This window comes from Ictalurus furcatus, chromosome 8 (assembly GCF_023375685.1).
Source record: "Ictalurus furcatus strain D&B chromosome 8, Billie_1.0, whole genome shotgun sequence".
NCBI lineage: Eukaryota > Metazoa > Chordata > Actinopteri > Siluriformes > Ictaluridae > Ictalurus > Ictalurus furcatus.
Window position 1 is genome coordinate 17,502,802 of NC_071262.1, and position 26,844 is coordinate 17,529,645.

At 37.8% G+C, this 26,844-nt stretch overlaps 1 protein-coding gene across 3 annotated transcripts in view; it reads left to right on the forward strand.

The window, feature by feature from the left end:
- Window positions 1–389: 389 nt before the first annotated feature.
- csk (C-terminal Src kinase) overlaps window positions 390–26,844 on the forward strand; it is a 40,169-nt gene continuing 13,714 nt past the window's right edge. The window contains exons 1-5 of one of the 3 annotated variants that reach the window (XM_053631170.1): window positions 390–858; window positions 19,206–19,350; window positions 20,393–20,506; window positions 20,656–20,768; window positions 26,532–26,751. In XM_053631170.1, the coding sequence (XP_053487145.1) occupies window positions 19,336–19,350; window positions 20,393–20,506; window positions 20,656–20,768; window positions 26,532–26,751 (462 nt within the window). In that variant the 5' untranslated portion in view covers window positions 390–858; window positions 19,206–19,335. The other 2 variants (XM_053631172.1, XM_053631171.1) reach the window with 2 other exon arrangements.

Consider the following 26,844-nt stretch of genomic DNA (forward strand, 5'->3'; position numbering starts at 1 on the left):
TGGACAAAGTTTAACTGTTCAGGACAAACAAAGGACTCATGAACAACTATCACAAAACATAAACACAGACGCTGATCATCCAGGTAACAACACACAGTCTTGATAATCAAGCATACAGGATGTAAACATTTGAACTGGCTACTTTGTGTAAATTCAGTTATCATTGTGTTTTGTGGATTACATGTAAACATCTGTTATGTGAAATAGCTTATTCAGGACAGTGCTAAATAAAATAAAAACCAAAAATTTATGATCCCAGTTATCATTTTTCCTAGATTCTGACCTCGACTGTAATTTCATTTAGGCTTGGTTGGCATGGAGATGCGCGCGTGCCCATAAATGCGCATGCGCTCTAGCGTGGCTCGTGGAAAAAAAAAAAAGTCCGCTTCCTTTTGAGGACGCCTGTGTGAATGTGTGTGTGAGAATGTGTGTTGGCGGTTACCGAGAGCAGAAGCAGGTCTGCTGAAGGGTTTTGCTCTCGTTACAGATTGGAAACGTGCAATAGCGGATGCAGACAGCCTTGAGTGCCTTTGTTGAAGCTCTCGAGCTGCACCAGTCTGATTCCGGTTTAGGGTTAGCGCACTGGCCTGGGTGTTATGGTTGAAGCTTTCACAGTGTTTTAAGGCTTTAGGTTCACGCCTTTCTCTATTGTCTGTGTTGATGAAACAAGCAGAGTCTCACTTGAGAGGAAGACCTTCTCCTTCGGCTGTTGCATGTTTTTGACTCGTCAGGGAACAAAACTGCGGCTGGTGCTTTGACTCGGACCTGAAGCCGACCAGTTATTAGGAACAGCTTGAAAACAGTTTCCTAATTTGCTTCTCACCAGTGTTGCACTGCTCAACAAGCAAGCGGATACAGGTCAGTTTGTGTTTATTATCAGCACATCTGCTGGCCTGGTGGATGTTTAACACCTCAAACAAGTTCTTTTGGTGTCTGTAGTGTTATTTAAATCCATGCAATTGCAAGTATAGTCTTACATACATGTCCTAACTTCTATCTCTTCCTCTCTATTTGCCTATACTGACTTGACTTCTCCCTTTTCTGTCCTCATCTCATGCACGGCTTCATTTATTCTCCATACACAATGTAGTCATTTGAAGAACATTTCAAATGGGCACATTGTACAGGATATAAAGTATGTAGAAGGGCTTGGCCTCCACACAGCTGTCCCAGTTATGCTGTCTCAAGTGGCCTTGTTGAAGCTTCAGTGCATATTAACTCTCAAGTGGTCCACTGGGTTTTGTTAATGGTCTCGTATTCCCAGTAAATTCCCAGTAATGTACTCTGTAATGTTCACGTAATAAAATGGCACACGGTGTCCTCTTGAGTCTGGCCAGCTTGTCAGAATGGAGGAAGTGAGTGCTTCATTCGGGCTGAGGATCGACCCTCCTCCCCCAGTGCACTACGGTTAACTGGAACCTTGGGGATTTGATGGCTTCATGTCCTTATTATAGATCTGGGAACTGAAGAAAGTAGTAGTCTTGTGCTGATCATTTATACAATAGACCACAATATTCAGTCAATGACGTTATCATGGACACTTCAAAACAGCAACGTCTCTGCGTTCTAATGGGGAAAAGCTTGTGTAAGTAAGCATAATTTTTTAAAATTTTATTTTATGGGGGTCTAATACGAAGTATGATATATGAAGATTGCGTAGGGACAGTTGTCTTCTAACGGTGCTTAACTGTCCTTTGTGGAAAAGGCCATGATTCTCTTTCCCAGAGTGAGTAGATGTAGACGTACACTGTGATGAATTGTTATTGATGTATGAAAATTTAACGGTAATCACCTAATCTTGTATCACAGAGGTGCAGTGGGTAACTTGCTGTCTCACGTGCTGCACGGTCTTCAGTTCAGACGTGAACTTGGGTTCCTATCTGGGTTTTGTGTGTTCTTTCCATTATCCGTGTGGTGTTTAGTTGGCAGGAAAACAGTATTGCCTCAATGTTAGAGTTACTACTATGCTTAGATTTATGTCCGGGTTACTGTTGCGTAACCAACATGTATATTTTTGTATTTTTTCCCCCCTTATATCTACTTTTGTTCATATTTAACTGACTGACACGTCATTGGAGTTTTGTGGCGTAAGAATTTCACTTTTTTATTTATATATATATATATTTTTTAAATATAATATATATATATATATATATATATATATATATATTTATATATATATATTTATATATATATATATATAATATATATATTTATATATATATATATAATATATATATTTATATATATATATATAATATATATATTTATATATATATATAATATATATATTTAATATATATATAAAATGTGTGTGTGTGTGTGTGTGTGTGTGTGTGTGTATGTATGTATAAATTGTGATTCTGACAATAAATCTGATTTAAGGCCTAAAACACTGGGTAATTTAAATGGGTAACTTGGGGTAATTTGATTTAAGAAACAGGAGGAACAGTAGTAGAAATGTATATTTCAGTGTCAAGTTGGTCATGGAAAATGTAAAAAAAAAAAAATTGTGATGATCCTTGAGGTTCCTTTGTGTCTTACCTCCCAGAAGCATGCTGGCAGGTTAATTGGCTTCTCTAAACTGTCCCTAGGTGTGAATGTGTGTGTGAATGTGTATTCTACTGCGACCCTGACCAGGATAAAGCGCTTACTGAAAATGAAATTATGTTGACGATGACAATAATTAGAAATTTGCACAACAGTAATTGTTGTGCATGTTAAATATCTTGAGACATATACTCATTTTCTAGGCATGCTCTTCTAATCCTCAGAAGAAAGCATATTTTATTTAAATAATGTTGTGTGTAATTTAAGGCCGGTCCGTATCCTAAGTTTTATTAAGTCTCATACTTGCCTGAATTTTCTATTAATGCATTGCACGTTTCCACATATCTAAACATCTAAACATGAATGCTATTGTCTCAAATTTGGTGTTAATGTTAGGAGTACCAATGTCAGGAAAAATGCCTCCTTTGTTATTAAAATATTATGGAACATATACAAAAATTCCCACCAGTCAAATGGGCAATTATTCAAATGCTTCTCTTCTTCTGGTGTCAAAAATAGGCCTAGTGTGGTGGTTTTTTTTTTGTTGTTGTTTTTTTGGAGCTGATTTGAATTATTGAACAAGAGATGGATTTAGTTGCGCTGGCCTTAGAAGGTCACTTCCTCCTTCTCTGCACAGAGTGCGCACACTGACCTCGCTGGCACTCCGGCAAGTTCCAGTCAAATCCCACAGCCTGCACCATCCCACACAGTCAGCCGTGTTATTACACATCGGCTTTGTACCGATAACGTGCAGTGGTCTTAAGGATAGTATTGATATTGTAATACCAGCACCAGTGTTTTGATTGGTAACCAAAGGCACTCCTTTTGTAAGACTGTTCGTATTAGATGCAAGTCATAGTTTGATCTTTACAGTTTGACCACAGAGAGTTTTTGTTTTTTATTGTTCCAGAGAAATCTAAATGTGTTTAGATGCTCAGCCCTGTTATTTGTGGTGGGGTTTCCCCTGCTCTGAACAATTAAAAAAAAAATTTTTTTTATTTGCTCAGCCTCCTTTCCTTTATGACTAGAAACATACTGTGGTGAAATGGTCTTTATTTAGGCTTTTATGAGCCCCAGTTTGTTGTGTTCACAGTAGCGCAAACCTGTCACTTTGCTTACCGTGTCCATACAGCGCGAATGCAGCTACCTTTCAAGCGTGCAGTGGTTTAGAAAACAGGCCTGGCTTTGATGCTTTCATTGCTTGCAGCAGCTCCAGCATGCTTCACTTGCACATGGTCTCTTGATAAAGTCTTCAGTTGAAATCCACCCTGGTAGGCAGAGTGTAAACAGGATGAATGTTGCATTTGGTGTGTGTCCCCCGGGCCTTTGACTTTGGCAGCTGCCTTCTCGCAAGCACACGCTGCTTCCACAGTGAAAGAACTGTTCAGACGGCCGAAAGTCAGCGTGGCTGTAAACAAGCAGTCACGCTGCATCAGCGGGACACACTCACTCATGTTGATCCTGTGATGTGCCATACACACACTTAATTAAGATGCAAACAGAATGACAACAACGTTTTAGAGTTTACTCAAATGTTGCATCAGCAGAATGAAAGTAACAGTATTGGAAGAGTACGGCTTGCAGGAATGCATCTTCAAAGTGAAAGTTAACCACGCTAATTGCACGTCCACAGCCCATATATATGATGCAGAATCATCAAGCACAGTGCAACTGGACTGCCTAAACTGCAGATGTAATGAATCTTTTACAAATTCATTACAGATTTGACAAGTTTTAGTTCGGAATGGTACTGAAGCGATGAACACTGTTCTTCCAATAGATATGTTAGGGATGGTGGTGCTGAAGATCACTGTCTAATAGTCGCTCCAGAATCTTCCATAAATGCTCAGTTGTGTTGCGGTTTGATTATGGTGAAGGCCATAGGATGTGATTAACATCATTGTTATGCTCATCAAACAATTCAGTGAACCCTTATTCCCTGCACATGGGAGCGGAGTCATCCTGAAAGGGACCACTCCAGTCAGGATAGAAAGGTTTCATTATGGGATAAAGGTGATCAGTCAGAAGAACTTTTATTGATTGCAGTGATGCTTCTCTCGAACATAACAAGTATAGCCAGACCATGCTAGCAAAATCACCCACACAGTATAAAAGAGCTATCAGGTTTTTGTTTTTAATTTGTCAGCGGCTTGTAGATGATTTATTAGCTAGCAAAATGACTAATTGTAGCCTCAATGAAAACTGCATCCTTGTCAAATGAATGATGCCAATGTGGGGGAAAAAACCTGGAAAAAATAATGCATAGTGATTTACATGCTCCACCCATGGCCCATAAAGTTTCTCACTTTTATTGTACACTTTTCTGGCCACAAGCTTCAGAATCTTGAAGGTTGCACTCATTTCTGTTTGTTTATATATGCACCAGCTTTTGAACAAACATTTGAACCCAGTGAGCCTTTCAGAGCAAGATAATGACTGGATTTTGTGAGCTTCTTTAATCTGTTTCAGGAGATTTGTTTGTAAGTAAAATGTTGGCTGATTTAATGTCAGATAAATAGCTTATTTCTCTAAAAGTAAGATGTTGTAGGCCACATTTAGTGATGTGAAGTACCAGACTAGTAAAAGCTAGTCAGACTAGCCAAACCTTCCTGTCATTGCTTTGCCTATCAAGTTTAAAGTGCCCTTATTATGCTATAGATATAAACATGCCTAATTTTGTTTTAGAGCACTTGTGCAATAGGTTTACATGCATCCAAGGTCAAAAAACACTTTTTAATTTTCTCATAATTTACATTGCAGCATCACCTCTTTTTCTCAGTGTCACAAATGACTCGCTCAAGGATCCGTTCACTCTAAACTCCTCCTTTCAGAGCAGAGTAGGCTCTCTGAAAGGTCAGATGTCTGTTGAAATTGGTTTACCTCATACAGCGTGTGTTGGAAAGGAAACGCCCACTACCATATCAAAGTTTATCCGTTATAATGTCGGTTTGCCTTTGCCCGAGTCCGATAGTGATACATCAGAAGATAAACCCGAACCACCATTGCAAGCACGAGGAGAACAAGACGTTTCTCGGTGGTAAGTTTATATGTAGTTTGGCAATAACGTGAGTTAGCCGGTTAGCAGAGGCTAACAGGCTAAAAGCTGTGCACTGGCTGCACACGTATACAAAACAAAACTACAGCCAATGAAGACCAGAGGTGGTTTTTTTTGTTACCAAATTACATAAGTTAGTGCAGAAACTAAGTCTGGAATTACAGTGTCCTGCACTTTTGATTTTTGAAACTTTGCAGACTTTTTACATTCACAAACAGCTCTATAACACACTACATGAAAGGTAATATCTGAAAAAGCAAAATAGGGGCACTTTAAAACTCTTTAGATCCAACACTGGGCACAAGTATCTGTCAGCTGTAGTTGTATAGGAATGTGTAACACCAAGTCTGCAGCATAAAGATGAATGGCTCTCAGTGTACTTGTATTGCACGCACTTTGTTTTTGGAGCTTTCATATCTTATTTACCATGATTTGTCTGGTCTCGAATGCCCAGAGTATTTTCGTATTAGTTCGCAATGCATGAGTTCTGTCATATTTGAAGTGCATTAAAATCGCTAACAAAGACAGTTATGAGTCAATATCAGTCCTAGTGTTATTGCCCAGCTGTTTTGCTGAGCTCAAGTCCCTGAAAGACAAACATCTGTATCTGCTCAGGGTGGAGTTAGCTTGGCCAACTCTCCTGTGTTTTTTTGTTTTTTTTTGTTTATTTTTTTGTCAACTGTCTTTTACACACACACACACACACACAGAGACAACACAAACCCACATTGCTTCCTTGCATGTTATTACAAACCCAGCTCTCTTCCATAGATGCTTTTTTTTTAGTTCCTGGAATCCTTTCGTTTTGACATTTTTAGCTACCATTCGCCAACATTTTGCCGGCTGCTTGCTGGATTACTTGTTGTGCTGACGAAGTCCAGAGTCTGCACATCAAACGGAGCTGGATGAGCTACTTTGGCCAGAGCGAAGTGTGATCAGAGGGCCCCCTGCTCTGTGAGAGTACAGCAGAGTGAAGCAGAGGCAGAGGAATGGAGAAATTGAATGGGAATAATTAATGGGGCGAAGGACATGCTGTGGGCTCAAACTGCACATCTTCCTTCCAGCTTCTATTTCTGCTGCACAAAGCCCACATCATTTCAGCCTTGCATGTTTAACTTCCTTTTAACTACTTTTAACTTTACTTCAGTTGTGCCCGATTCAAAACATGTATTTCATAAAAGGCTTAGTATTTAAATGCATATTATTATGCAAATATTTTTATACAGCACATACTGAACAAACACTGTATAGTAGTAGTACTATACAATTATACATACAACAGGTGAAAGAAAATCACAAAAAAAAGCAATATCATGCTTGTATCATAAACCTTTTTTTATAAGGGGTGATGTGACCAAAAAAAAATCATTTCATGATTCTCAAAGGCATATGCTTTTCATATGTTGCAATAATGAAAACCTGGTCACTGATTTATATTATAAGGTGTACAAAAATGTTGTTTTTTGTTTTGTTTTGTTGTCTTAAGTCTCAAAAACAATTAAAATGTTTTACGACGTTACATCAATTCAGCTGCTTCCAGTCAGTTTTTAATCAAATTGTTTAAAAACAAAACTATATTTCAGAAAAGTGTATAGTTACACAATTTTCCATGATTTACTCGATATTATATCATATAGCCCAGCCCAATACCAACTGTACTTTGTGTTTAATATTACAGACATTTTGCAATTCATTTACCATCCAAGATCCACATAAAACCTTTATGCACTTCCTACATTTTTTATTTAAAAACCCACTGGCACTTGGTTCGGTTTTATTTGTTTATCCAGTCATTTTTTTTGTTTGGTTTTGCATTTATTACTCTGCCCTGGGGCCAAATAATAATCATATCCATATGCATTTTTATACATTTTTCTATTTCATTCCCTTTAGCACACTGGATTGTTTATTTATTTACCCACAGTCATGTATTTTATCTGGAATTTAGTTTTATATTTTTATGCCTCAGCCACTGAATGGGGGAGGCATTATGTTTTCAGGTCAGTTGTTTGTCTGTCTGAGATTCCCGTTAGCAAGATATTTCTAGCACGAGTACTTGAATGTTTGAGGAATTTAAATGGAAACCTGCAGATGAACCGATTATATTTTGGGATTGATCTAAACAGGACCGAGGTCACAGTAAAGTCAAATGTCTGGCAATAGTTCGTCTTCAGTAGCTTCCTGGAGGTGGAGGCATCTCCATCAGCACTGCTGGTGCTGAGATTGACTTGTTTGCTCTACTTGTCTTCTTTCTCAAATAATGCTCTTAATGTTCTTACTATTTTAAATCCAGCAAGAGAAAAACGAAACTTTATATTATTCAGTCCTTCCAGGATTTTTACATCGCAGAAATAAATGCAAGATCATAGAAACTCTCCAATATTCAGAGGAGCTTGCAAAGACTTGTGTTGTGATGTCACATGATGCATTCAACCAACGCCCTCTTCGATTCACGCGCATCAAACATGAGTACAGCTAAAAGGTCTCATTTACCAACAAACATCACTGCAAAAGACCGTGCAAAATAACATCGTGCAATTGCGATTTCGCCAATTCAAATAATTTTCCGCAAAAACACACAAAAAAACCAAACGTTTAAGTTGCTTCACAAATGTTGAGAAAACCTGCACCAAAATCAAGTATTTATGGGTGCAACGATCACAAAATAAACGCACTGAAATCCTGTACGGCTTGATTACTGCCATTTAGAAATGGTTACCCATTTGTATTGCTTTTGGGGCGTATACTTCGGTAGGTATGTAGGAAAATTAATAGTTAATAAAAATCTGTGTTAAATTAAAATATGCTATAAATGACATTCCTCTTATTCAGACCTATTTTCATTCATCAAGCAACACACAAATGGTCACAAAGTTTAGAAAATGAATTTCGATAGATTTGTGTAAAGTGACTAAATCAGATTTTTTGACCCTCAGCATTCAAAAGTGGATTTATTTTTTGCCTTTGAAATATGTAAATCTTTATAATTTTAATAGTGTTCAAACTAATTTACGAATGAAAATGATTCTGACTCGGGTAGAAAGAAGGCTTGAGCTGATGATTAATTCTACAATACTATGCAGTTATACTTGTACATACATGTAGATGATGTTATGCAGGTTTCAAAATATTGTGTCTATCTTTTCTTTCAGTTTTCATTCCTCAGTAGTTTTGAAGTTTAAACAAGTTTAAAGGAACTTTTTTCCCTCGAGAAAGCAATCCTATAACTTTGTTCACTGACTGGAAAAATTTGCAAACCTCAGCTCTGACCCCTTTGACTAAAGGTGTTTTTTTTTTTTTTTTTAAAATCCAGTGTTATGTTTTAAAAGTATATTATGTGATGTCTCGGTCTGCATGTCTAAGGCTTTCTACTCACCATTTGTTTTATAATCCCACTGCTTTGCATACAAATGCAATTTTTCCCAGAACATTCAGAGACATAGCTGTTTCTCGTGCTCCGCATATGGCTGTGAGTAAATACCTCCTAATCCTTAGCCTTTCTCTCTGAGCACCTGCCACTGAATCATGAATGTGTTTTCTGAAGCAAAACAGATCTCGAGTCTCGTCGAGTTTAACGAGTTGAACTGCAAGTAGTAGTTCTCATGATGGGCAGGCTGAAGACTGCTGTAACATCTGCCCTGCCTGCTGTTCTCTTCTAAGCCCATGACTTACTGCTTTCGTATTTGAGGTTTACGCTTGATTGATGAGAGAATTTGCTAGAGGTTTGAAAAGGGTTTATTTATGACATTATATTGGTTATTTTACTGAGCCTTTTGAAACTTTCTAGATGTGGAGCTTACAGAACTGAAAGTCTCTAGACTGGTTTCTTCCTTGTGTGGCATTTATAAGATGATAAAGGTTTGCAACATTCAATTTTTTCCCCATATATAGTGTAAATTTTGTAATCTGTGGCCAAAAATTCTTGATTTTGCTGTGGGTTTTTTTTTTTCTTCAAAATTTGTGATGCATTTTGTGGAAAACTGCTTGAATTGGATAAGTTGCAATTGCATGAAATAGTCTTTCGCGGTGATGTTTGTTGGTAAATGAGACTTCAACGACTTGTTCGATGCACGTGAATCGAAGAGGGCTTTGGTTGAATGCGTGTTGTGATGATGATACGTCTTGGCCCAAAAGTGCGAAACATCTTCGGTAACTTTTGAAAAATTGCAATCTCCTCCGAATATTGCGGAGTTTCATTGATTTTGTGTTCGTCTCTGCAATTGCAAAATCCTGGCGGGACTGATTAGCTAGCATTTAAAAGCTATGATTTGCTACCAATCCCCTGTTTCAGTAATTGACATTAATTGCCTAGGCTACGCAATGACTGTTTACAGAACTTCAACATTCCTGTCATGAAAATGGTACAATCTGATTCCCTGATTCAGATTATGACAATATTTTGATTCCCCAGATTCTGATTCTCTCCTGTGAAATATGCCTGTTTTAATTAGAAATTTGTTGTATGGAAAGACCTTTTTCAGAAAATCCACTGACAGGAGATGTATGCGCATGCTCAGTTTGTGGGTGCTAACAGATGCTTAGGCTAATTATTTAGGAATGGAAACGTACAACATCCATGTATACAGGGATATTCTGATGCCTGTACGCATATAAAGATTGTATTTGGAATATGGCTGCAACCCGAATATAGACCTTAAACGGAATTTGATGTGCATGTAAACAGTGTCACTGGTAGCTAATTTAAGGTCATAACATATTTCAAGCTAGTTAAGTGAATTAATACAGACATATGTATATGATGATTATCTTCTTCAACAGGTCATTGGCCAGTGTTTTGAGTGTGAGATTTGGTGTTTGTTTGGTGTCCTCACATTGTATGTAAAAGGCTTTACTCGACTCTGTATACCGTGCTCGCAACTAATATTGGCACCCTTGGTAATTATGAGCAAAGATGGCTGTGAAAAATTCTTTATTGTTTAATGTTTTGATCTTTTGTTAAAAGAATTCACAAAAATACTCTGCTCTCATGGATATCAAACAATTGCAAGCACAACATGGGTTTATCAAAAAAAATTATTGTTAAATGTAGGTATGCAACAATTATTGGCACCCCTATGAATTGATATGTGAGAAGTATATTTGAAGTATATTCTCATTCATAATTTATTTTAGTACACCTGGGTGACTAGGAACAGGAAATTGTTCAACCATGACTTCCTGTTTCATAGGGGTATAAATATGACGTAACATAAGCCAAATTCCCTTAGTCATTCATAACAATGGGTAAGACCAAGGAATAGAGCTGTGATGTGCAGCAAAAGGTTGTTGAGCTTCACAAAATGGGAAGTGGCTATAAGAAAATTGCACAAGCATTGAAAATGCCCATTTCCACCATCAGGGCAATAATTTCGACGTTCCAGTCAACTGGAAATGTTATGAATCAACCTGGAATTGGACGTGTGTCTATATTGTCTCAACGCACTGTGAAGATGATGGTTCGAGTGGCCAAGAAATCTCCAAAGATCACAGCTGGAGAATTGCAGAAGTGAGTTGCCTCTTGGGGTCAAAAAGTCTCCAGAACTGCAATTCAAAGTCACCTACATCACAAGTTGTTTGGAAGGGTTAATGTTAGGAAAAAAGAAAAAAGCCTCTACTCTCATCCAGAAACAAATTCACGCATCTTCAGTTTGCCAGACACTACTGGAACTTCAAATGGGATCGGGTTCTATGGTCAGATGAAACCAAAATGGAGCTTTTTCGGCAGTAAACACCAGAGATGGTTTTGGCGCACACAGAGAGGGAGCCATATGGAAAAGTACCTCATGCCCACGGTTAAATATGGTGGTGGTTCTTTAATGTTTTGGGGCTGTTTTTCTGCCAGAGGACCTGGACATTTTGTTAGGATACATGGCATCACGGACTCTATCAAATATCAACAGATATTAAATGAAAACCTGACTGCCTCTGCCAGAAAGCTTAAAATGGGCCATGGTTGGATCTTCCAGCAGGACAATGATCCAGAACACCCATCAAAATAATCACAAAAATGGTTTACTGACCACAAAATCAAGGTCCTGCCATGGCCATCCCATGCCCTGACTTGAAACCCATAGAAAACCTGTGGGCTGAACTGAAGAGGAGACCTTCATGGACCTCGAAATGTGAAGGATCTGGACAGATTCTGTATGGAGGAATGGTCTCGGATCCCTTGCCATGTATTCTCATCAGGCATTATAGGATAAGACTCGGAGCTGTTATCTTGGCAAAGGGAGGTAGCACAAAGTATTGACTAAAAGGGTGCCAATAATTGTTGCACACCTATATTTAACAAAGATTTTGTTTTTGCATAAACCTGTGTTTTGTTTGCAATTGTTTATCCATGAGAGCAAAGTATTTTTGTGAATTTTTTTTTTAACTAAAGATCAAAAGGTTAAACAATAGACAAGTTTTCAAAGCCTTCTTTGCTCATATTTACCAAGGGTGCCAATATTAGTGGAGGGCACTGTACATAACGTGTTTAACAGTGAGATAGGTGACTTGCTTATAGCAGGAGAGTTATTTGACACCTTTGTGTCTTTTATTTATTTTGCTGGGTTTCCTCATCATTTCCATGTCCGCATGCTAATAAATCCTCCTAGTACAAATCATTCTACAGTCAGCCAGATTGCATTCAAGTCAACATATGTAGTGCAGCAGACCATGGATTAGGAAATATGCCCTATGGTTAGAACATTGAGGTGTGTCACTGCTTTTCTACAACTGCAAAAAAAAAACTAGCTTGAACATGAAAGCTGTTTGTCCTAGACACACAAGCTTGTGATTTGTCCACTCCTGGTTGCAGAGAGATATTGGAGCTGCAGACTACTTAAAATTGATTTCACAGATTTCTTTGATTGACTCTGTGCTTGGGCAAGTGTTCGTTTGGGTAAATGCGCAACAGTCAAATCTATTTTAAGGTCGGTTTGTATCTAGTTAACTATAGGAAGTGAGTGTGTACATGAGTAAGAGCGAGAATAAGAATGCTCCATGACCAGGGGTCATGGCCTGTCTGATCTTGCCCTCACACTCACTTTGAAGGAAGAATTATGACACAACTTGCTTGTAACTACTTCTTTCAGATCTCTGAGCACCAATGGCATTAAAGGAATTCACCACCGTTTTTTTTTTTTTTTTTTTTTAAACCTAGTGTTTCTCATATCTCTTAATTTGTTAATTAAGCTGTCAATCAGGGAGGATGCTACCAGTGGAGTTAAATATTTTCCGCCTGTTGTTGGATCACGATTTTGAATCCCAACAATGGAGGCCACATCCATCCGTGAACGGGAGCCCAGTTGGTTGCTCTTTGGGAGGGAGGGATGGATGGATGGCGTACTCCCTCTCCCTGTCAATCACAGCGACACTAGCCAATCATAGGTGCCTGTGAGCTCATGTATGTGGAAGAGAGTACATAGCAGGCTCCTACGGGCAGTTCAGTGGTGGCTCAGTGGTTAAAGGGTCTGAGTTACTGAACTTGAGGTCAGGAGTTCAAGCCCCAGCACTGCTACCACTGTTGGGCCCTTTTGCTCAGTTGTATATATGAGAGATGTAAGTCGCTCTGGATAAGGGCGTCTGCCAAAATGCCATAAATGTAAGAGGCTGTTACACGTTAAGTCAGTGGGTCCTCATTTGGTAACTGTCATGTGATGGGGGAACAGCTGACAGGTGGGTGGCAATTCTGGTTGGTTTGTGACCAAATTAGGGAGAAATTGTCTTCATCTCATCATGAGGCTATGTTATTAGAGTGCAGTACTTCATAAATTTACAAAGGTGAGCCAAATGAAAAGCTTAAAAGTGTGACAAATTAGAATTGAATCACATTATTTTCCAAAGGAATAGAGACCCTTGTTTAGTGGAACACTTGGAATAAAATGGAGATAATGTAGAAACATTATACAGTTTTGTGACACCTATTCTCAATAAGTGCCAAATCAAAAAAAAAAAACAACGATTTTTCATCTGACTCGCCCTCGTAAGTATGCATTATATAGGTGCATGTTTTAGGTATTAACTGACAAAATGCAACAGCAGCTTTTACAAGTAAACAGGATTTCTGTTCTTAGTTCAGCTCAGGGAAACAAGTCAGTTCTTGTCTCTATCACACATACACTACTGGCACACACAAGTGTGGGTAATTATATTAACTATCAATTATTGATTTAATGGAAAGGAATCGATAGACAAAGCTAAGGACACACATTTGTCTTGTATGTTTACTGTATTTACTTTCGAAAAGCACTCCTTGATTAAAGCCAGATTTCATCTGCAGCTAGAGGAAAAGCAAGAGATTGATGAATAAAATATACAGAAGTTAATCTGCATAAACAGGCAGGAGATAGGCTGTGTTCTGTTTTGTCCCACAGAGGCACAGAAGTAAATGCACCTTTAATGAATATCAGCACTGACTCTGTACAACTAGACCAAATAAGATGACTTTGGTTTGTTAATGATTGGGAATAAGCACAGTGATCAGGATACGTCTAGAGGTGTAACAATATGGCATGTTATTAAGGCTGGGTGATATATTGATATAAAATTGATATTGTGATATATTATTACATATGATACATTTTTCTGCGATATCGTTGGTATGGTGATTTGTAATTATTATTTTTATTCATTTATTTATTTATTTTTACATTTTTAATCATTACTTAATGGGTGCTGTTTTTTTTTGAAGTCGTTAAAAAAAATCTTCTGTCTTTGTACGCATTAAAGAAAAGTATTATCAAACTCATTTTAACATTTTTGTTTATTTTACTCCTGGTTTACAGACAGTATGTTAGCTAAATTATACATCATGATACACATCGTGTGTTGTAGAAATGTCCTCAAGTATTGTGATATATTTTTGTCATCCCTATGTATCAAGACACCACTGTATCATATCGAATTTAATTTTATGTATGATTATATTGAACAATTATATTATTGATTATATATATGATTATATATCAATAATGATTTTAGTAAATAAGAGTTTTTATTTTTAAGTATATCAGTGAAAAATTACTTTTATTTGAGCAGATTTTTCTCAGTTTTCCTCTGTAGAATCTGATATTTATTCATATTAAGTGCATTTATGTATGTGAGCAGTTTGGATGATTATAAGTGCTCTCTGATGGTTCAGCTTGTTTTTAAGATGACATGAAGTACTTTGCTGGAAGCGTGAAAAGCTGCAGGTGTGGATCTTGCTGTCCTACACTGCCTATCTGCCTGCGCATCATGTCTCCACGCTCTTATTGAAGTTCACTTCCTGGTTCCTCATGTCGCCTACAGGCACGCTCACTCTTTCATTTTCTGTTCTTTTTCTGTTCAACACACCGTCAAGTCCAGTCAGGCTCGACATCTCTGGTCTTCTCTGTGTGACGCGTAATGTAATCTCTTTATTGGTCAAATATACATTACAGCGCAGTTTCTTCGCATACCCCAGCATGTTAGGAAGCTGGGGTCAGAGCCATGATACAGTGCCCCTGGAGCTGAGAGGGTTAAGGGCCTTGCTCAAGGGCCCAACAGTGGCAGCTTGGCAGTGCTGGGGCTTGAACCCCCGACCTTCCGATCAGTAACCTAGAGCCTTAACTGCCAAGCCACCACTACCCAGTACAAACTTTCAGACTGATGCTGTGTCTCCTCATTATTTTCTCTATTGATGAGAGGGTCCTTAACTGCCTTCTACACAGTCCTTTGATCAGACTTTCTTTATGAAATCTAATGATCAGGTTTACACCCAGCTTGTACGTGCTGATGCATTTCACACCCTGTGTGAGGATCACGTAAACACACAATACCGCAAAGATCTTCCACGAGCAATCAGTTCCTCCTCAAAGCCTCTTCTTGTGTCTCTGTTTGATCCAGGCCATGTGTGTAGAACCGGGTTCATCTTATCCCGCAGGATGCACACAGAAGCGCTTGTGTGAGCCGAGTGAATGAGGAGAGAAGCTTTGACTCTTTTGGAATTTTCCATGAATTTTTCATCCAGATGAATCTAGTCTCGTTCGGCGGCGTGCAGGCGTCCAGTTGCCTCGTGTGTGTGCAGCCTTTCTTAAAAAGGCCAGCGATGAAAAGTGCTCTTGTGCTAGATTGGGCTCCGAACATGCATTCCTCCAGTGATGATATCATTTTTATGGGGTACAAGTCAGGGCACACCCTGCACTGTTTCACAGAAAAGAAGGAAACTTCACGATTATTTACTTGTGAATGTGTTGAAATAAAACTGTCGATTATATTTCACCGAGTTTACAGTTTGCGCTGTTTTGCAAAGCGGCAGCATCCTGCTTTTTGTTGTGGTGTACAATATGTGTATATTTTTTAATTTCAAGGTGTTTTCATGCGATTGCATCATGTTTTTCCCCTCTGCAGTGACGTCCGTGTGTCTCTGACAGTGATTATCTTTTTGGGTTAAAGTGCTTTCAGACACTGATAACTTTTTAACAGCTTAAAGGAAAAATCCACCCCGAACGACTCGCATGTCAATATTTATAACCAGCATGAGATCTTCAGTGGCATTGCCGTTAAGTTGACATTTTGAGTTTCAAACTATTTTCACTTTTGGTTTAGCGGATTTCTGCCTTACCCACAACGGCTTTCAGCTACGCACTCACATTGGTGCCAGTGAGATTTATGCCCTTACTTCATCTCTACCTGAACAAAGTGATGCAGCGGCACTTTAGTCCTAATTTAGTCTAGCTCTCTCAACTCCTCATCTCTACACTCAGCTCTGATTCTAAATCTTCAACTCCGAAATGAACACCATCGGGCTCATCATCTCGTATATCACTAACTAGCCAAGCCGAATTGCATCCTGGGACTTTGAGTCCAGTGTTGGCACTAATGTCTCCACTACATCGACAGTGGATTTCTCATTATTTTGACGTTAAACAACGCTGGAAAACGTTAAGTGAGAAAAGAAGCTCCTTGTTTTTTTGGGTGAGAACAAGTAAACCTGACCGATCGTATCCCTATCATATCATAACCAATGTGTTCGCACTACCAATCTCTAAACACATGACCAGTAGAAAAATGTATTTCAATCTTGATATATAATTAAATGTGTTTTATTTAAGCATCATGTGTCTCATGCGAACGTGGAGTTAGATGTAGAATGTCGTGCACACGCCGTAAAGCATCTTGCTGTGTATTTGACTGAGGTTTCACACATTCGCTCTTAATGACTGAACGTATGTGTAAGTACGTCCTCTTTCTTACTGTAGTGGAACGTCACAGATGGTTGAAGTGGTAATCGGAGCCGAGAGATTTCTGTCATCCGAGCCTGAAAAGCAGCTGAAGCTCCTGGTAAACAGGCCTCCTGTCCTCATCATCACTGACAGTAGCACTAAGAGATGAGCTGTTCTCATGAGGAGACCCAGATTGTTGCATAAATTTCACTAGGCACACGAGTTGAGGAATAAATCAGGTTTGAGAAGTTTCGTCGTTTAAAAAAAAAAACCCCACACACACAAAAAAACTTCGCTTTGACAAAAAGACAGTGCTTATTGTATGCTTAAATTTTGCATAATTGTGTGTTTTGTTGTTTTTATAAACTTTCCTGTGATATTAGATACGTGATGTTACACAGCAAAGAAACTATACACGGGTGACATTAAAGGAAAACATGCAACCGAGCGTGCAACCTTCCAGGTTCTGAAGCTTGTGGCCAAAAAAGTGTACAATAAGTATCAGACAGTCAGGGTGGGTGAAGCATTGTTTTTCTTTAAATCAGTCAATTTGTTTTGGTCCTTCGCTTCAGCAAATCTGCTATTTTTAAAATCCGTCTTTTTTCTCTTTTTCCTGTGCCGTCTTTTCTGAGAACTGACGACGCATTTTAGCCAGCTGGCTACTAACTGTCTGATCTTTCGACTTGTCTGAAATAACAAGTCTCCCTTCAGGCCTTACGGCGTGTGTCCTATCTTTTAATGATTCATGCTGTTCCTGTCCAGGCGATGTAAATTTAGGCCATCGGAACAGCAGAGGAAGAGTGTGTTTTTAAAGGGAAGTGGCTTATATGCCCTAACTGTAAAGGCTGCTGTGTACAGGAGCTGCGGTTGGCGCCTCAGGCCCACACCCATCCCATAATGTTCATCATGCAGTAACGACAAGAACGTTGCTCTGAGCAGCACAGGAAGTGAGCTCATATTGTAAAACTCGTAGCAACACACAATAACTAACTATGACTGTGGACATGTTCGTGATGTGGTTCATGTTTGTGGGATGGATATGTGAAATTTCAGCTCATAAGTCTCTAGAATTCAAAATACAGCTGTAAGAATTTGTGCTGTTGATTTTTTTTTTTTTTTTTTTTTTTTTTTTTTTTTTTTTTTTTTTTAATTATTATTATTTTATTTGTTGTTTGGTGATTTGTAAATGCTTCTTGTGATATTAGACACATATTTCTTCTGTAAAGCTGTATAGTTACTATTGTTGTGTGTCTGTGTCTCCGTCTCTTTGCCTTTGTATGTCTATGCGTGTCTGTGTGTTGTTTTTTTTTGTTTGTTTTTTTTCTTGTCTCTCTGCATCCTTGTTTCTGTGTCTCTCTGTAGATGTGTCTTTGTCTCGCTCTCTCTCTCTCTCTGTCTGCGTCTGTTTCTCTCTTTCTCTCTTTCTCTCTCTCTCTCTCTCTCGTGTGTCTCTGAGTGTTTCTCTCTGTGTGTGTGCACGCCAAAAGCCTTACTAATCCATTTTTACCTAATTAGGATGACAAAGAAACAGTAAGTAACTTCCAGAAAGTAGGCCTCAGTACAGTGAAAACAGGAAGTATAGTCAGGGCTTCATGACATTAACTGTGAACAGGAAGTGCTGGTAGAAATTTGAAGGGCATTTTTACAAGTGACGTGCGGTATCAAACTGTTAAAAGCTTCTTATCCATGTCATCGGTGTTTTTCTGCTGAATTTTATTAAAGGGGAACATGCCAATATTTCATTTTGATTTCAGAAAGTTTTCCTTGCCCAACTCTCTCTTTGGTTTGCCCTGGGGTGCAGCCGCAGAAGCCAGATGTGTTTGTGTGGCGAAAAATATTGGTGTGTTTTTTTTTTTTTTTTATTATTTTAATTTTTATTTTTTTTTCCCTTTTATAGTAAGTGGTACGTGTGATGATGATGACGATGATGGGGAGCATGGTTGTAGACAGTGCTGATCCTCCTATACCTTTCACCCGCGTTTAAAAACGCACTAGATGCTGTGCTTCGTGACACTCTGTGCTCTGCTCATACAAGCCCCAGTTCCTGTCTGAGGCATCGGAAAATCTGCAGCCGACACTTCCTCTTCGAAAGTGTTTGTGCTTCCTGTTATTAAGCTGCTTAGCTTATATGCTCGTTCACTTCTGAACGATTGGTTGGTTTGATCGGTTGATTCTGGGTGGGACTCGGCGGCTTCAAACAAGTCTAGAGCATCATTTATTTGTATTTTTTTTGTATTTGAATCTGGATTGAAGTATCTCACAACCTTACACAGTGCAATGAGGCTGTGATTTAAGGGGTCATGCTGGTAGGTTGTTATTTCGCAGGTCTTCTCATTCCTGCAGCAAGCATTTGTCCTGGTTTCATAGTATCTTGTAGCATTTTATATCTGTGTTGTTTATATTTTAAAATTGAATCATTCTGTTTGTAGGTTCTGGACGCACTTGATGGTGGATGGTGTAGCTTCAGTGCTGATGGTGTTTCTCAACCTGCCGGGACACTGAGAGGATATTCTCCTTCCCTGTCTCCCTCTTTCCTTCTGTCCTTTCATCCACTTCAGTATGTCTGCCATACAGGTGAGAGCGAAAACAAGCTAGTGGGAATGGAATGAATTAGTGAGTTGCTTAGCATAGATCTTGCTAAATAAGCATTAGCTGCTGCATTCAGTGACATGCTGGGTGTCATTTTAGATGTGTGTTATTTTTTATTTATGTATTCAGTGTTGAATATAATGTAACACTTGGATCTTTTTCTAGTCTTAGAAGATTTTGTGGTTTAGAGCTGTGTAACTATAGCTTTTTTTGTTTGTTTGTTTGATACTGCATTACCTTGTTACATTGAACAGCGATTTTATTTACATTTATAAATAGAAATGGCACTGATTTCAGTACCGAGGATTGGTATCAAGTCCAAACCAAAAACAAAATGGTGGATCTGATATTGGAGAAATAAAGAATGAATCAGATTCGATCCTGTAACAAATTGAAAAAAGTTAACTGGAAATGTTTACATGTAAATAGACTTGATTGTTTTTATTTTTTCCATTTCATAATGATAGATTTGAATTATATGTATACTTTATGGTATATTTATTATGTTAAATGTAATTAATTTTTGTGTGAAAGCAGTTTTGTGCAAGTTTTTTATTTTTGTGTGTGTGTGTTATTTCCTGTATTTATTTTTTTTTTCCAGCACTTCAGTTAAAATGAATAATTTAAAAGTTTCATTTGAAATTTTTTAAAGAAAAAAAGATATGGGATGGGCATCGGTTGGTAATCCATTTTTCAGTATCAGTATATCTTCTTGTTAAGTCTATCTCGCTGTGCCTTTTCAAGTTAAACACCCTATATTCTTAGAAAAGTTGGTTCTTGGGCATCTTAATCAAGTTCATTTTTAAATATTAACTAGTTATCACCTGTTAACAGAAGTCATCAAAATCCAAGATCTACCTTTAAGCCAGTCTTGAGTTAAAAATATCCAAGATGGCGGTTGAGAATGTTTAAATCAGTGTAGAAAACGAAAATGGTGATTTATGATTAAAATACAATAGTGCAGGTCTGTGTGAAATGGTTTGTGTCCAGTTTCTGAGCAGCATTGCATCATCTCTCCCCTCATTAGACGATCTGGCCTCCAGGCACGGAGTGTGTGGCCAGGTACAACTTCCCCGGCACGACTGACCAGGATCTGCCCCTGTGTAAAGGAGATGTCCTCACCATTATAGGAGTCACTAAGGTGAGTGTTGTTACAATTCCTGTCTGTGTGACAGAATGTTAACGCTCCTGACACCACTGCGTTCTCAGTTTCCTTCACTATAGTACCTTCTGCTGGTGTTTCTGAGTAAATTTCACAGAAATGGCTTTTATTTATTTATTTAATAACAGGACCCAAACTGGTACAAAGCCAAAAACACAGTGGGACGAGAGGGGACCATTCCGGCAAACTACGTCCAGAAGCGAGAAGGGGTGAAGTCCGGCGGGAAGCTCAGCCTCATGCCGTAAGGACCTGTATATTATATTTCATGAGAAAGAATTCCAAATTCTTAAATGCGTGCGCATACATATAAATCTCAGGCAAAAATATTAGCAAGAGGAAATCTATACTGTGGTTATATTATTTATTTATTTATTTATTTATTTATTTAAATGAAATGCTGAGGTTTATAATTATAATGCTATTACCTTCACCTTCTGTGGTTTGTAAAACAGGAATGTATAGGGTAATGGTCCTGCTAATGTTGGGGATTATCGAAAGGAATTTTTAACTCACAAAAAATGTGTTTCTTATCTTGGTTTATTTTTGTAAAGACTCAATATAAGATATAATCACAATAACAAAGAAAAGTAAAATATCTGTACGTGAGGACATTACATTATGCCATGTTTAACATCAAAATTACAAATCGTGGTTTTGTAGTGTTTGTGTGAGAGGGATGCTTTGAGAGTGTGTGTGAGAGAGAGAGCTTGTTGAATATAGCTATTCATGCAGGAGAATACAGACACGCCGCATTTAGCATGGACCAGCTATATTTGGCACATGCATTCGTGATATCATCACTGTCCTCTTACTATAGTCATCCTCATGACACATGTCTTCCTGATAGCGTGTCCAGCACTCACGCTTGCTGCCTCATTTAAATCAGCGCTCGGCGGTTTAATAGGAGGACAAAGCAGGCCATGTAATAAGTAACCCTGCTCAGGTTAATCCGGGAAATGGAAAAAAAAAAAACAGCCACTCGAATTTCTGATATGCAAAGCTGCACATGGATATCGAGATGGCAGTTCATCGGAAAGAGTACCACCGTCATTCTTCAATTACTGCCTGTCGTTACACCATGGCAGCCTGTGCCAACCTCATCTACTCCAAAGATGTCGATATATGAACCCTTTCAAAACAGTGTATGCTGCACAGTTTGTTTATATTTCAATCGTGATAATAACTTTCGCAAAATTGATTACATTTGTTTCCTGTTTCTTCATGTTTTTTGCACAAAGATGTTGAGTTTTGGGGTTTCTCAATAAAAAGCTACAATTTTTGTTGTTTGTTTAATTAACTTTAAGAGAAAGTGATGCAATGCTTAATAACTGCTGTGACGTAAGTGATGATAGGACAAACTTGTTTTGCAGACGTTCCACAACATTAATTGTGACTATAAATGGAGAAAAGTATGATGTCTCGTACCTTTTTTAAAAATGTTTTTACAACATAGAATTGTTGGCAAATAGTAAACTTTGGTAAAAGTTTGGGACAATATTGGAAAATAATTATTTAAGTAATCAGCTGCTATATTGATGTAGATAGAGCTGACTTTACTTTTTTTTTATTTTTTTTATTTATTTATTTATTTATTTAAATTAGATTTAGAGCATTAATTTATGAGCTTCTCCTTTAGTAAAGAATAACACACAAATAATCCATGCTGAGGAGGTTGGACCTGAAGTGCGGTTCCATTAGCTACCCCGAAAGCGCATAATTTTCATATAACAGCACAGAGTGAAGTGTTATTCCTCTTACACTGCAGTGATTTTTCCCAACGTTTACATTTTTACTGCCTTAATGAACGATATAAACGGTCTATAGTCATATTTAATGTTATGGAACGTTCAGAAGACAAGTTAGTTCCTGTTATTTCTTGTGTTCTAAGAAGGAAATTACGTTGCCTCTTTCTCTCTCTCTCTCGAAGTTGTGAGACAGCATAAAAAAAAATAAACAGAAAGCATGAACTCCTCTGTTCTAAAGACTTTCCCACACCAGGAAAATGTACAAAGCACTGTGATCGTTACAAAGTGCTGACATTCAAGACTCCTTCCTTAAATGTCATGTAAAAGTCTCCTAACTACATCAATGATTAGAAATCTAAAAAATTAAATATATATTAATTTTATATAATTTAAATATATATTAATTTATTAATTTAATTAATAGGGACTTGCTATACAAGTCCTTATGAGTGAGCTGTTACTGTAAAAACAATAGCGTATTAGAAAGAGCGCATTAATATTAACTTATTGTTCATGGTACAGCTGAAACTACTGAAACTGAGGCGTGCTATTGTTTATATAGAATTATACCATGGTCTGTCTGAATACTCGATTCTGATTGGCTGGAAGGTGTGCGTTCAAACTGTATAATGTACAGGTAGTTCCAGTCAGTTTAATCACTGTTCTAAATTAATGCGCTGCCTTTAAACAAGTAGCATACAGTAGTTAAATTCACAGCTTCATTATTAGTAAAGATGTGGCACAGACGAAGGTTATTCTCGCTCTCACTCACTCACACACACTCACTCTCTCTCTCTCTCTAATTCCAATTTATTATAATTCATTCAAATAAATGTAATCATATGACACTACTTTATCTCTGTGTATGATTTAGAGCGGGCAGAATTCTAGATCTAACGACCCGTATGTAAAATTTCTAACCAAAATTAGCCGTTATTTTTATCCTTTCAGACAAATTTTGCACTGCAAACATTAGTGACAGCTTTAACTTGTCAGTGCTGGCAATTGACCACGTTATAAGTGGAGAATCCACAGCTAGGTGTGCGTTACACAGTGTTAATGCACTCTGCTTTGCGTCAGGTGGTTCTTTTCCTCCACGTCGTGCATTAAAATCATGTAACGCACACCTAGCCGCAGATTATCCCGTACTTAATCCACACCCTCTGACCAATCACACCATGGTATAATACGTTTTAACTGTCTGACCAGTTACATCCTCTTTATCTATTTTTAGGTTCCAGTCATGTTTATACTGGATACAACATTTAAAGAGCTAATTTACTCATGTGACTGTCGTATTTTAATACAAAGAATATGAATTTCGAAGGACTTCTCATTTACTTCTAATTTTGAAGGTTTCCAGTGTAATTATGTACATTTTTATTTATGATGATTATTTATTTCTTTTTTTTGCCATAGAATTTTTATTGGAAAATCGCATTTTACATAACACCCCATCCAACAAACCCTACCATACCCGGGCCCAACAAAATAACAGCCAAAACCAAAAGAAAGGGGGAAACAAAAAACAACAAACGAAAAAAAAAATCAATAAAACATTATGTACATTCTTAAATAATAAAACAGTTTTGTTCCTTTGCTCGCTGAATATTTGCGATTGATAATTGTAATTTAGTATTGACCAAAATAACTGTGATCACCATTTTATTCGTCACATTGTCCCCACTGACCTTTATACACTTTTTATTTGCAAGTTTTAACTACTTCGATGCAGCAGATTATGTGAACAAGTTTCGTTCTTTTCTCCTCAGCGCTCAGGTTTATGTTCGAGGGTCAGATTCAGTGGAAATTGTGAAACACAGATTGCATGGTTCTGATGCCAGAGTCTCCGCAAAAGCGTCCGACGCTGTGCTCCTTTTGGAACCTTGTAATTTGTCTTTTCTTGTCCTGAGCTTTAGCTTTACTGTGTGTGTCTGTGTGTTTATGTCTTGGGGATCAAATGTCACCATAGGGAAAGGAATATATGACCGTTTCGACCTTGTGGGGAAGTTTGGCTAGTACCCGTTAGAAAATTTGTTTGTTTGTTTGTTTGTTTGTTTGTTTTTTTTTTTTTACTAAAGCTACAGCTTTTATTTAAAAAATAAATAAATAAAATAAAATAAACGAGCCAAAAGGTTTCATTTTGTTTACTCAGGTTAAGCTGAGGGTTACATTTAGGTGTAGCATTACATAGCTACATTAATAATTGTCAGTGGAAGGTCCTCACAAGATTAGCTAGACAAACGTGTGCTGTTTCAACATCGATGTGTCCCTTAACCTTTTAAATATTATTCTGTATACAATGAATGTAAGATCATAAAGCAATGTTAGAATTTTAGAATGAAGTAGTTGCATTATATAGTGTGTTCATTTTTTTTAAAATAGGTTGGGCCAGTCAGAAGAGCTATATAACCATATAAATTGCATTTTACCAATAATAATGTTTAACGAATTCTGGACTTTGGTCTGAAAATTCAGGAAGCAGTTTCTTTAAAAGTGCGCTATAATAATATAAATATGCAAAATCTTAATCATGATTATCAGCAGCAGCTCATAACAATAGGTTTTGGTCGTACAGGATAACATTAATAACGACAGTTTCAAATAAAATGGTCAACAGACATCGAGTGAATTTTATGCGTTACCCTGTAATACGCACGTGGAAGTCAAGGACATGCAGTCATTCAGCATACAGTCTAGCAGTTCATTATGAAGGGTTTTATACATGCTTTCAACTGTGTTCAAGGTTTTAGCATCTCAAAAACCACACAAAAGACCTGAAACTGGCCCAAACAATTGGACTTTGGGAAAAGGGAGATCTTTCCCACTCCCAATCTTTGCAACAAATCTTAGATTTAATTCAGATTTTTCTGTTTTAAACAAAATCTTGGCAGCTGCAGAGGATTTTCATATTAGCCCAATCTAACACCCCGGTTATTAACGGTGTGTCTGCTGCTCCTCCTCCACTGGAAAAGCAAGTGTGGGGGCGGAGTGATTCTTGACCTAATGGGCCTTTTAGAAGTGCTTGGTGTAGTTCCCATTTTTGACCACCAAGTGCTAGAATAACTGTATGGAGAAATGAGCAGACATCAAGGAAGGTGAGCAAATTATCAGAACATCAGCTTATATCTATCAAATAGTGACACTTTAAAAAAATAAAAATAAAAAAATAAATAAAAAAATTGGTAGTCCTTCAAAAGGTAATTAGGATGTAAACTGAGTTTAAAATGAATGGTGTTGTGAATAAGGACATTGTAAAGATTAACATTTGATAAACGGTTGGTGTAAATGTTGGTGCTCTGCCACACCTGCCCCTATGAACACACCACCACTGATAATTATTTAGCTCCAGTATCCCAATTATTCTTAGTGGTTAGCGCGTTTGCCTCATACCTCCGGGGTTGGGGGTTCGAATCCCGCCTCTGTCCTGTGTGTGCGTGTGGAGTCCTTCCCGTGCTTTAGGGGTTTCCACCAGAGACTCTGGTTTCCTCACCCAGGCCAAAGACATGCGATGTAGGCTGATTGGCATTTCTGCAATTGTCCGTAGTGTGCCCAGCGATGTGTTGGCATCCCATCCAGGGCGTCCCCCACCTCGTGTCCCGAGTCCCCGTGGATAAGCTCCAGGCTCCTCGTGACCCTGTGTAGGATAAGCGGTATAGAAAATGGTTGGATGGAATTCTTTTTTTTTTTTCTTCTTCTTCTTCTTTTTTTTTGGGGGGGGGGGTACAATTATTATTATTATTATTATTATTATTATTATTTATATATATATATATATATATATATATATATATATATATATATATATATATATATATATATATATATATATATTTTTTTTTTTATAAAGTCAGCAGAAATCAGCCTTTTTATTCACATTTATAAACTTGGAATGAAAATAATATTCCAATAATATCCTCTACACAGGTGATTTTACCTTTTACAATCTAAATAGAAACATAATCAGACTCAAAATAAATACACAAATAAATGTTGCCACCACAGTTAAACTGGACAAGGAGCACTTTTGATTTGACCTAAAGTCAGTTGCCAATCTCAAATGTTCCCAGTTACTTGAACTAAGCTCACCAACATTGCAATAGATTATGCTTATAATTGAAGAAAACAAAATCTATACTCACTATAAAAATATAATTGTGCATCCTTAATGTACAATAAATACTATGTATATACTGAATGTAGCCCAGTGCTGGCCATGTACTGAGTTGTGAGCATATATTTTGTGCTGCCTTCCTCAGATGGTTCCACGGTAAGATAACACGTGATCAAGCCGAGAGACTGCTCTACCCACCTGAGATGGGGCTGTTCCTGGTGCGTGAGAGCACCAACTACCCCGGAGACTACACTCTGTGTGTGAGCTCTGAGGGCAAAGTGGAGCATTACCGCATCATCTACCACAATGGGAAACTCACCATCGACGAGGAGGCGTACTTCGAGAACCTCATGCAGCTCGTCGAGGTGAGGATTGTTTTGGCGTTGCTCTTTGGATTTCAGTGGAGCTTTTTATTTATTAAAAAAAACCTTCTTTTTTTTTTTTAATAAAGCTCTCTT